The sequence below is a fragment of the Colius striatus genome, chromosome 10 (genome assembly GCF_028858725.1).
Source record: "Colius striatus isolate bColStr4 chromosome 10, bColStr4.1.hap1, whole genome shotgun sequence".
Taxonomy (NCBI): Eukaryota; Metazoa; Chordata; class Aves; order Coliiformes; family Coliidae; genus Colius; species Colius striatus.
Genome location: NC_084768.1, coordinates 3,356,397 through 3,369,319, shown reverse-complemented (window position 1 = coordinate 3,369,319; position 12,923 = coordinate 3,356,397). Strand labels below are relative to the sequence as shown.

General features: G+C 47.9%; 1 protein-coding gene across 5 annotated transcripts in view; it reads right to left on the bottom strand.

Moving 5' to 3' along the window:
* RAVER2 (ribonucleoprotein, PTB binding 2) overlaps positions 1-8,083 on the bottom strand; it is a 33,113-nt gene extending 25,030 nt beyond the window's left edge. For all 5 annotated transcript variants that reach the window (XM_062003775.1, XM_062003779.1, XM_062003778.1 and 2 more), the window contains exon 1: positions 7,899-8,083. In XM_062003775.1, the coding sequence (XP_061859759.1) occupies positions 7,899-8,075 (177 nt within the window). In that variant the 5' untranslated portion in view covers positions 8,076-8,083. The remainder of the gene's footprint in view (positions 1-7,898) is intronic.
* Positions 8,084-12,923: the final 4,840 nt, after the last annotated feature.

Here is a 12,923-nt window from a genome sequence, read left to right as displayed (position 1 = left end):
AGGATGACACTCTCCACAGAAATGGAGAATAGGGGAGAAAACAGAGGAGAGAGCTTCCTTGGAGTAACAGCAGTTGCATAAACACGGGGGCCACGCCAGCAGCTCTAACTAAACATCTTGGAACAGAAATGTCATCAACAATGGCTAGCTACTATACAGTCCCCCAAACCTTCAGAGTTCTTAAAGGCTGACTTTGAAAGCTTACCATCAACAAAAAATTAATTCTCAGCTAGAAATCAAGCACTTAATACTTACAAATTACCAGAAACAGCCACCACAAATCTATTAAAGTGAGTTTAAGAGAAACCACAGGCTGAATATACTTAAAAAGATGTGTTATTTACTACTATGAGAAATGTGGTCTTGAACACATCAGTCCTTGGCCTGTCCTGTCTTGTCTTGGGTAGCAAAATTGGCAACATGAGTTTTTACCACACACTATCAGTCTGAAACTTGGACCTCTCCAACGGAAAGAATGCCTGCCTTGGAGAGGATCTGTCTTTATGCCTTATTACCTGCATTGTTTTAATTGCAAACAAGAAAGGGAGTCATTAACTGTTTATCAAATTAGTAAAGCTCAATGTGTTGCTCCTAATAAAGTCAGCTTTTCATACTCAGGATCTCATAGTGCAGCAAAAAGAAACGGGCAAGAAATACTGGCTCATCCCCTGGAACAATATACCGTGTGTATACAGCCTAAAGCACCCTAAACCCAAGTATTTTTCTCTCTCTAGATATAATACTGAATTGTGCTATTCTGGCAACTATAAGGGTGCCTGGCCAGATTTCCACAGAAGGCTTTGGTGGTGGTTCCAATATAAACACTGTACAAGCCTGGTCTATAGCTTGGCTCTCAGTAAGCAGCCGAAGGCCTGAACTTCACACACGTATTCTTGAAACAGGAATCAATTCTGTTTTTAAGTAGTTGAACTAAATAACATGTTTGGCTAACCAAGACCTTTTAAATCATCTCATAGCTAAAAAAGACTTTGTTTTCATCAGTGCAGGCAGAGCAGAAAAGAGGAGGGCTTCTCAGGGAAAAGCTTTATGTCTACAAATGACAAACGGGGTGTTGGTTTAATTCAGATTTTAGACTAGTAAATCCATGACATGACACTTGGATTTCACTGCAGACAGAAAGCAAACAAAGACCTGCTGTGGGGAAGAAAAAAACAAGCAAGCATGGGAACATCAACATGGTGTAAAATAACCATCTTACTGAGGGAAAATCCCAGAGCAAGAAGTGGAGTACAGAGCACCAACAAGAGGGTTAGCTAGCAAAGCACAGGGACTGACACAAAGGGCAACTTCAAATATCTCCTGTCTACCAATGACCACTGAGGTAGGAGGTCTTCACATTTCCATCAGCTGGGCATCAACTGGCAAATAAATCCTCCTGTGCTTCTAACAAGCAGTTTCAGACAACAGGGCTCCTCGTCCTGTATGGTACCTCCTCTGACAAGTTTTCAAGTGGTTTTTTTCAGTGTTGCCTTAAAGCAAGCTCTTAGATGAGCTGTAGGATCAAGTCTAAGACATGAAGCAGATGTCTACCAGCCCAGGCATCAGGAACAGTGAGCACTGAGGCGTGCCCCAAAGCTTTTGCTCAGCACATTCCCTCTCCACTTCCATGAACAGTCACAAACTATGAGACTTGAAACAAAACCAAGCCTGTGATTCTAGGCCCTAAACTGCCTCTGGGGTGAGCCTTTCTATTTGAGAATTGACTCTCACATTGGTAAGACCATGCCCTTCAAAGACCTTTAGTAAAGCAATATACACAAATAATAAGACCGAGGAATAGAAAACAGATTCCTCTGATCTTCCAGACACCTGTTAGTGTGTTGACTAGAGGAACATTATGGCACTGGAAACTGACTTCCTCACGCTGGGTATACTAGGCAGTATGCAAGCTAAATGAAGGAGGAAAAAGACATGGAAGAGGTAACATGAGAGAGCAAGAAGCAAAAGAGAAGTCATAAATAAAACTAAAAAGCACATAAATCCTAAAGCATGAGAGCTACTCGCTCTCCAGCAAGGATGCCTTTCGTGTTCAGTCACTGTGACAGGGGACAAGCTAAAATACAAAGGTCCCTTCTACTTAAACATCTGCAATACAAGAGGTTGGGAGAGAGTACTTCCTCAAACCATCACAGTTCGTTAAAGGCTTGCCATCAAACAGGAGCAAGGAAAAATCGTGGCTAATCCAGGGAGAAAGAAGGAAAAAGAAAGCAACAACGACAACAACAATCAACCCCACCAGAAATAGCATCATAGAATCATAGAATGGTAGGTGTTGGAAGGGACCTTTAGAGATCATCCAGTCCAACCCCCTGCAGAAGCAGGTTCACCTAGATCAGGTCACACAGGAACATGTCCAGGCGGGTCTTGAAGCCCTCCAAGGAAGGAGCCTCCACAACCCCTCTGGGCAGCCTGTGCCAGGGCTCCCTCACTGAAACACTGAAACAGTTTCTTCTTATGTTTAAGTGGAATTTTTTATGTTCCAGCTTCATCCCATCACCCCTTGTCCTGTTGCTGGCTACTATAAAAAAGAGGGATGTCCCAACCTCCTGACACCCACCCTTTAGATATCTGCAAATTTTAATGACATCCCCCCTCAGTCTTCTCTTCTCCAGACTAAACAGCCCCAGGTCCCGCAGCCTTTCCTCATATGAAAGATGTTCCAGTCCCCTGATCATCATGCTAAGCAGTCTTTGGATCAGGAACAGACACCAGGGAAAAAGACTTGGACGGGTCCATCATGTCCCTAAACACAAAACAAACCTCTGTGGTGGGTGGACTGCACCAGTTTCTTATCAATACCTAAACATTTCGTCCTTCTTTAGATTCCCATCATGCCAAAGGAAAACTACAGGGTATTGAAACAATTAATCAGCCCTACTTTACTTCACGGTCTACATTAAAGTAGAACATCCCCTCTGTAAGGTTTCTTTTCCAGCCTTGGATGTTAATGGAAAAAAAAAGGCAGAAATGTGAATGCAAGGTGGTGGCATTTAAAGACAACCAAGCACAGAAAAAACTGGGTGAGAGCAAGGGCACCTTCCACAGCACTGGCTCCTGAGCCGCAGAGAGGGGCATCACAAAGGGAGCAGTCCTGGTTGCTCAGCTAATCATAGCAGTGAAGACTGTAGATTGTGCTGCAAATCTCAGTAATGATTAGCAAGAAAGATAACCCAAGGTCTGTTCTTCCTGACAGCAGCTCCAACTGTAATGCCAGGGTACCAGACTGTTGATTGCATCACAGCTACGAGCCACTGCTCCTGGGGAAGTTAATCAGACATAAACAAGGAACCACTAACAGGGGAAAAAAAAAAACCATTGACCTGGAGGAAATGAAAAACAATTCTTCTAATCCATTGGGGTAATTACAAAATCCAAAGCAAACAGAAGCTTGCTTGCCATGCAATGCTCCAGCAAAAGAAAACTTCCGCTTCAGTGAAGCACAACTTTCAGTCAACACTCTGCTCATCCTGAAGTTCTTGGCATCTCTCTGTCAGTAAAGAAGTGACCATTTCCTCCCTCTGCCAGAGCAGTCCTCCCACCTCCCAGAGCACCTTTATGCTAGTTCCAAGGACCTCCAGTTTGCCTTTGAACACTGCACTGCCAACGTGGTACGTGACACTGCTCCTTGCTGCTGGAACAGATCAGTTGGTTCCTCAGAGGTGACAGCTTTGGAGCTGCAGGCACAACGAGGCAAGAGATGTCCAACCAAGGGGTTGCTAATTCCTTGCCAAGCACTGATCAGAATGAAATGAATTACGACAGCCAAGCTTGACCTTAGGTCTCTTTGCAAAGGCTCTTGATAGAAGCATCAGTCTTACCACACCACTGCACCAGAGAACATTCATGCTAACGGGAATAAAGTGGCTGACATTTCAGAAGATGATCAGGGCTGGAGCCCCTCCTGCTACAGAGAGAGGCTGAGAGAGCTGGGGGTGTTCAGCCTGGAGAACAGAAGGCTCTGGGGAGATCTTACAGCAGCATGATGGCTTCAAACTGAAAGAGAGGAGATCTTGGTGAGATATTAGGAAGAAGTTCTTCCCTGTGAGGGTGCTGAGGCCCTTGCACAGGCTGCCCAGAGAGGCTGTGGTTGTGCCCTGGAAGTGCCCAAGGACAGGTTGGATGGGGCTTGGAGCAACCTGGGCTAGCGGGAGGGGTAGAACATCACCTATCACTGCCCTGCTAGGACCCCTTGGATCCTGCTTGTGACCCTTCATCCTAATGAAGCCATAAAATGGATTAATCTTTCCCAATCTTGCAAGAGAAACTGCAAGTCAGAGGAGTGTGTTCTACAAAAGCTGTGGGAGGAGACAGGATTGTTGCTGTGGAGAACACATCCTCTACATGAAGGCTGTATGCAGTGTAGTGTTCTTTATGCAAGCAGTAAAGCTCCATAGAGAAACAGGAAGGCCCCTTGTGACCCTCCATGCAGTCTGGCCCACACTTGGTACCGAATTGGCAGTCACTGTATTACCTCAGACTCTGAAGCATGTTCACAGTATTAACACCCAGGGGACTCAATATCCTCAGTGCACGGGGTCTTACCAGCTCACACCTCTTCCAGAGCAAGAAGACTGAGAGGAGAAGGCATGCCCCCTTAAGCAGCACAGAACACTGACCAGATTTTTAACATATAGTTTGCATGTAGCTACAATGATGGGAAAAAAAACACTTAACATTGAAGGAAGGAAGGAAAGCATGACATCAGTTAAGACAAGAGTGCATCTGGTAATCTGTTTTACTCACAACACTGACCCAATAGGAATTAAGTGCATTTCTATCTAGTCTTACAGCTTCAGCAATCTAAAAAAGTAACAAAAGTGTGGCTTTACAGATATCAATGGCACTTCAACTCAACACTTAGAGAGGTGACAGCAACAGCGTGTGTCCACTTTCAGCTCATTATCACCCAGGCGTTTGATAACGTGCACAGTTCAGGTGCTGTGCTGGAGGAATCAGACAAGGATGAATATGAGCAACTAACTGTCAGCTCTGCAAGACTTCACCACATCAGGTCAGTGCAAAATCGATTGACTTGCCAACTAAACAGTAAATGGACACTTTGCCTTCAAGAACAGTGAAGGTGCTAATAAAAACGTTTACTGCAGGTGTCACACAAGTAACTTTCACCACACCAGGCACCTATTTGCAGACTGAGCCACAAAGCCCAACACAGAAAGAATCTTCTTGACATAACTTTGACTTAATTTGTTCCCCCTCTGGGTTTGTTTCACACTGACACTCAGAAAAGCTCGTACGGGAACGCGATATATGTGGTGTGACAGACTGCAAAGTGCTTTCTTCAGGCTGCCCCTCAACATGCAAACAGGCTCTGGATCTCCTTAGGAACACAGAGGTTGCCAAATGCATTTTAGAGAGAAATCCCACTTGCCAAGATTCAAACCTGGACAACCTTTGCCCCTTAACAATAAGCCACCCAGCACCTGAAGTTCAGAATGCTTCTGACACTTACAGATCTCTGTGTTTGTTTGGTTTCTAAGACGACAAACCTGTGGTACTCTGCTTCTGGTTCAGAAACTTCCCGGGTACATTTCTTCTGCAGCCTTAAGAGTTGAGGGTTTTTTAAGTCAGTTTAACACAGGTGGAACTCCAAAGGTAACAGAAGATTACACGTATAATAACGAATATAAAAAGTTAATCTGTAGCTACAACTGGCAGAGGAAAATGTTTGTTACCTCACTTCATCTGAAAACAAATGGTGACTTTTGTTTTCATTTTGAAGACAACAAACCTTCTGACAAAACTGAACATCTCCACCAATCTCTACCAGCAGAGGAACTGTTTCTTGTTTGAAAACTATTTTGGTAAAACTTGCCCTTGCTCTTCACACAGTAACAATACACGAGAGCAAAGCCAACATCTTGATGCTTAGAGATTAATGATTAGATTTACGAAAACCTACTCTGGAAGACTTTGCTGCATTTGAATGATGTTCATCTCCTTCTTGATGGTGAATAAACTGGCCAGGTTAGCAACAGTTTACCTGATTTGACTTGGCTAACCGATCACTTCAAGAAGAAAGGAGCAGACAAAACACCTCTGCAGAGTGTTAACCAGAGGTGCTCATTTGAAAGAAGAAACATTAAGTTTCATGGTAATTTTTGGAAAGGCATGACAGCCAAATACATAGGTATACTTAACATGCCTGACCACAGACACACTTCTCCCTTCCAAAACTGCTCCAGGACAGAAACTTCCTCTCCATAGCACAACCATTCTGCCTTTACATCCAACATCAATAGCTCAGTGAGGTTCAAAATTAAAATGCCACGTTTTAGAAGCATGTTTCAGGATCTGCATATGGTGATACTGTCCTAGCACCGTAACAGGTGAATGTTAGAACCTCACATGCAGGGCAAACAGCATCTAAGTGCTACTTTTACGTCAACAAAACAGCAAGCTCCCAAAATACCGTGTGGCTGCCAAACTGGAGCTTCACTCTGCTGCTTCCCATTGCCTGACCAAGCACCACCAAACTTGTTGGCTTCCGTATAGGTGAGACATACTTTTAACTAGCCCATGTGAATTCATGAAGTACCTGCTATGTGCAACACAAGCAAGGAACACAACTGCTGGTGAGTGTCAAAGGGATCCTGTTCAGGCTATCCACAGCAGGCATCTTTTGATATTTAAGTCCCCTCAGTCAACACAGTCACACGTGATGGCTTCTTGAAGAGATGATGAAGATTAGCAGGGTTTTCCAAGTTGTGAGTTTGCTATTGATTAGGTCACAGGTTGCTATAAATAGAGGTGAGGCTGTGTGTGTGAAAAGCATCAAGCAGGATCAGGACTCTACACCTCTCTCCCTACCTACAATCACGCTACAGCAGGGCCCAGGGCCGAACCGAGAGGCATCACGGATGTGAGAACAAAACATCAAGTAGCTCTGGGTCAGATTACACTGATCCCTGAAAGAGCCCCTCTACAATGAATGGTCCCATTCTTACTGGCGAAAACGATCATCTTCAGGTGCTGCAACTACCTGCAGGGAGTAAAACGGCCTGTGCTTTACAGAGAGAGGGGAAGAGACGTGAGGAGTGGTTTAGAACAAAAGACTCGGTTATGGTTTTTTTAACACTCGTGCATCAAGCTGAATCTTTGGAGCCGGCAAGGATCTGGTGGCTGTGCAACTAAATCACCTCAAAATCCGACTCACACGAGTCAGGTTGAAGAGTTCACCCATCTCCTCCCACCCGGTGCAGTAATTTGAACGGAATTTTCCTCAGTCACCATCAGATTGCGGAAAACAACTTTCCCTGACTACCTTGAGGCTTTTTCGGCTCGGGAAGCGGTTGTGCTGCAGGACGGTACCGTCACCCTACCCGTCTGGAGGCACGGAGCGCACAGGTGACACCTCTAACGGGCCGCGGCCACACCGACCGCCGCTTCCCCTCAGGAGCAGGCACACGTGTGTAATTAGCGCACTCATTAGCTCCGCCGCTTCGCACACCTCCCCGTCCCTTGCAGCCCTCCCGGGGCTGCTCCCACTTGGCCGGGGGCTGCTCCCACACGGCCGGGGGCGGGCAGGTAGCGGCGGGCGGCGGCCCCGGAGCCGCGGGCGGTACTTCCCGCCGGCCGGACGGCACGCCGGAGCCGCTCTCCGCAGGCATCGCGGCTGCTCGCCGCCAACAAAGCCATCTGCCGAAGGAGGCGTCGGGAGGGGAAGCCAGAGCCGGACCTAGGGCGGGGAAAGGGAAGCTGCAGCCCCCGACCTCCCCCGGGGACCGGGGCAACGGCGGGCGGCCCCGGCGAGCGGCTCCCCCCGCGGCACCCGGCCCCGCTCCGGCCGTTTCCCCCCCGCCGCGGGACGGGACCCTCCCCACACGCCCGCGGGAGCTCGCCACGCCGCCGGCCGGTACCTGGCTGCTGCTCTCGGCCGGCAGGTTCCTCAGCAGGATCTTGCGCCTGTTGCTCAGCTCCCGGCGGGTGCTCTCCAAGCGCCTCGCCACCTCTTCGGGGCTCAGGGGCGGCGGCGGCCGAGCCCCCCGCGGCGGTTCCGCGGGCACCTCCGCGCCGCGCTCGGCTGCTGCCGCCATCTTGCAGAGCGCCCGGGAGAGCGGGGGGGAGCCGCGGCGGTGGGCGGGCGGCGGGGGAGCCGCGGGGCACGGCACGGAACGGCCCGCCGGCGGGGAGCGGGGAGCCTCGCCAGGCCCCGCCGCGCTCCCCGCCCCCGGCACGGCCCGCCCCGCCCGCTCCCCGGCCCTCCCGCGGGAAGCGGGAGAAGCGTGCGGAGCCCCGGGGGCGGCCCCTGCGCGGAGCCGCAGCGAGGGGAGCAGAGCACCGGCCAGGGAGTAAGGGCGGCTCGAGGGGAGCGCCCGCAACAGCCTGGGGCTCGGGACCTCGTCCCGGGGCGGGGGGAGGCGGATAAACGGGGACCAGAGCGTCGGTTTCAGCCCCAGGGTAAGGGAGGTCGAGGTGGGTTGTAGGAGAGGGCTTGAGCACTCTCAAGGAGAGTTTGTGGCTCCATTATAAGAGAAATCGCCCCAAAGCCGTGCTTGGAGGAGCCTGAGGCCTGGACAGTGGCCCTCTGCCTCACTAGGACCTAGTACAGCTCATCACACCCAGAAAGCACCGATTGCCAAAGTCTCGCTGTCAGCATCTCACTTAAGCACAAGTCCACCCAGAGAGCCTAAAACAGAGTGTAACACCACAATGAACAGATCTCAAGCAAACCCAAGTGCCCCATCAGAGCTTAGCAGGCACAAAGGCCCAATGCGATCTCCTTCTTGCTTTAATTCTTCATCAGAATCGTACCAAGCAACTTACAAAGTACCAAACGGGTAAAGCCAACGCCTGGGAGCTGCACTCGTGACAAAAACCACCCTCCTGTGGCAAAGCATCGAGGAATGGTGGGCAGGCAGGCAGAGGGCTCACAGCACAATGGCCCAGGAGCAGGAAAGTATCTCTGCAAGTCACCATGAAAGACATTTTCCTTTCTCTGAAGCCTCTCTCTACAAAACTGTTTACACTTGAAAAAAAACCCAAACAGGTTGTTCTCTTGGAACATTCATTTCTGAGCCTAGTTACTTCCAGTGTCACAACACAGTAAATTTAGCTCTTGATGTTGTCAGCATTGCTAGAAATGAATGCAGAACAACTTAAATATTTGTGTTTGTGGGACTTAAAAGAACATAAATGTTTGTGTAACTTCAATACTTGTTTTTAGAGACGAAGCTGGCCACAAAGGACAGGCGAAAAGAGAAGCCCAACCTGAAAACCAATAGTCTTAAAAAGGAGATTGGGAACCCACTTTTGAGTTAAATTGGGTCCATGTGACCAAGTTCTTATCAAGAAAATCTACTTCTGGATGATAATTCTTGACTGGGTTCAAGGTGATGTTTTAGAGACAGGATTACCAGTGGTAGAAAAAAACCCTCCACCTCACCAGTGCTTTTAGAAACTGCTCTAGTCCAAACCAAAGCCTGCAAAGTTCAAAGAACCTGGGCTCTTCATTACTTGTAAAATGAATTTAAAAGCTCCTAAGCAGACAATAATCACAAAGTACCTTTTGTTCTTTTTGATGAGACACAACGAGCTTCTGGACAGGGGCTTCCTTCTGGTTTGCCTGTATGCTACTGATAACTAATCCTACTTCGAGCAACTCCCTTCTCAAAAGCTGCCTGCCTTAAGGTTTTCCACAGAATCTTAAGGGTTGCAAGGGACCTCAAAAGATCATCCAGTGCAACCCCTGTGCCAGAGCAGGACCACCTAGAGTAGGGCACACAGGAATAGCTGAAGCCATGACAAGCTAAAGTGCACTGCTAAAAGAAATAGTTCAGAAAGGAACTGTTTGATGTTAATGGCAAAAACAACACTGCTGCAGTGCCAGTTGTAAATAGCTGAAGAGGAATGTGTTATTTTGTAAGTGAAACTAGGCATCTTCTCCCTCCACCAATGTTCATGTTTCTCTATACGAGTAGCTGACGTTGCATAAGTAGATTAAGGAGCTGCCTGCATGAAAAGGTGACTACAAAGGGGCTGCAGGAAGAGAGCAGGAAAGATCAAACATAGTGCCATGTCCGTGGAGATGGTCCCTGGAGATGAGCAAGGAGGTAGGTAGGCCATGCATTGCCTCGCACCACGGCCAAAATCAACCAGACTGGCAGCAGCACCAATAACCCACCTGACCTGAGGAAATGCACCCTCAAGAAGGCACTGGGGGAACTGAAATAGAGTTTTCAATCAAAGAGCAATCGAAATAAGCACACCACCAGAGTCCTTTGGAGCCTGGTAACAGAGAGCAGAGGTTGTGCAAGCCAACACTGAAAGCTCCACTGGCACATCAATGCATGACACACACGGGTCTGTTGTTCTTCTGCTGCAGGAATTGTCTCATGTGACCACACAGGTTCTGCCAGCAGCACCCAAACCCTGGGTCTGGTGGCACAGGTCACTGTCCTCTCTGCTGCTCCTGGCTTCAGGTCTCTTTTCTATCCCTGCTAACTGTAAGAGGGAAACTGAAGTCCTTGCTGAGCCATGTTGTGCAGACTGACACAGCTTAGGGAACCCTCTTACACGCCTCTGCGCTGTTGCATCTGCAGGAGCTGTCTCCAGGAAGATGCTGAGATGCTGCAACTTGGGGTGGAATGTAAGTCTCTGCCTAGCTGTACTCAGGAGGGGAAGAGGACCATGAGCCAACACACGTGTCAATTTCCCTTCAAGAGCTTCATCCTGTGTGTTACAGACCATCCTATCTGCAGAGGCTGGCCCATGTTTGTGTGAGCATACCCTTACTCACCTGACATTGCCTTCAGAGCAAAGCCCTACACTCACTCATGCTTTGCACTCAGAGCAGTCTCCAGCACTCTGTTACCTTTCAAAACTGCTGCAAAAGAGAAAACCAGTGTTTAAAAAAGAGCAGGAAAGTATACTCAGCTGCAGGTGGACCTTTGGTCACGCTGCTGGCTTGATGCTGTTACGCAGACGAGCCACTTTGTGGTAATTGAATTGAGTTCACTAAACTCCTTGGTAATTAAGAGTAATGTACCCACCCACAGCAGTTGCTTTTGTAGCTCTCCTAAGCTGAGGACTGAGTCCCCCATCCTTCTGCAGCTTTGAACGGATGCAAGTCACGTATGGTTTGTCACTTTTATGGGATGTGTTAGAACAGAATTGTGTCACCAGCATTCTTGCTGAGTGAAAGATGCACTCAGGCATAATTGTCCACAGTCAGAAACACAAACAAGAGCAGATCTGTGCGAGCAAAATAAAAGCCAAGGTTTAGAACATCTGCTGGAGCCCAAGGACCTGTCTGACGTTCCCAGGTACACGAGATACTAGGAATGTTACCTGTAGGCTCTTTAGATACGTGATTACTTACAGGAGAGAGAAACTGCAACACATTTCTAAAACCCAAACCCTTGTGACTGGTGTTTCCTGCAACGAGGGGGTAGGATCCGTCGGTTGCTACAGATTTGAAGTCTCCATCATCCCTGGTTGGTAGCACTCCTTCATGTGAACAAAGTGTAAGCAAGATCACTCTCTTCTGTCCATATGATGCCCAGTTTCAAGCTTTATCTGCCCGCTTTGGTTCAATAGGAAACTGAACTTTTGAAACCAAAAGATGTAGGTTGTTACCAATACCAGTAATTAGCTCAGGGATGAACATCTAGATACTGGATTGCCCATCTCACCAATGCCTGTTGCCTTCAAGATCTACCAGAGGTGCCAAAGGAAGTGCCTTTCACCATTTCTGTAATGGATCTAGATGTGTTTGGCACTCTCAGGGTAACATTCCCTAGGGCAGCAACAGTGGGGATCGTGAAGAAACAAATGGGATCGCATGTGAAATTACCAACCTAGGACAGCACAGTGAGCACCTGATACCTGCTGCGTTCTGATGAAGCAAAAACTCGGCAACCCCTCTCTGTAGGTACTGCACAGTCTCAGGCATCACTTGTTCTGCAGGGTTACCATTCACTAACTAACCATTAGAACACCTCAGCCCTCCCAACTACCTGCTTAAGCTCGTTCTAATACCGGAGGGATTTTGATTCCTGTTTCCTTCTCCAAGCACTTGGAGAATTGCAATCATACAGGATCAGACTTCAGGTCCTTCAAATCCCATCCCTGCAGCGCCCATCTTGTCAGAGAGATGCCAGATGGGCAGCTGATTGCTTCAGAGACTGCCACGGCCACATGCTTCATTCAGAGTTTGCTTTGCATGCACCCCTTTGCAGGAGCTCATGGTCGCTGGAATTATGTCAGGTACTGCTCTGCCTGACCAAAAATGGGATGTCTTGTTACTCTCGAAACATTCTTCCACACAGACACAAAACCACTTCAAGTGACTTTGCCCACAGCCAAGCATTTTCAGTGGAACCTGATAGCCATTAAACTCGGTGCAAGGCTGCTCCCCAGGGTGGTAGGGATGATGGATTATTTCAGTAACGTAGTGGGTAGCAACTTCTCAGTTTCCATTCGGTAACAGTGGTCTGCAAATAAACTGTAAGAAGATAAAAGAGGGAAGAGCTGTAACTTATAAAGGGAGTAAGTGCCCTCAGGAAATCATTACACCGAATCCTATTTTGGGAACTGTGGTCTTTGCAGGAGAATCCATAACCTTTGTTGCTGAATGCACATCATTAGCAAATCTGAGTGAAGGTCAGATTTAAAGACAGAAAAGAAGAAAAGAAGAAATCTCAAAACAAACCAGCACAGAACAAAGCCAGCTTCTCGAATCATATCTGAGAACAAAAGGGAGGAAGATCAAACAGATATTCCAAGTACAGTTCTCTTCAATAAATGCCCCTAAAGGCCAACATGCTCCCAGGGGAATCTCAGCAATAGCTTCTCCCAAAACAGTGCCCTCCCTGCTTGAAATCACCATTCTTCCCGGCACAGGCTCTGTTTTTCCTCATTCAGAGTCAAATTTAGCAATAACT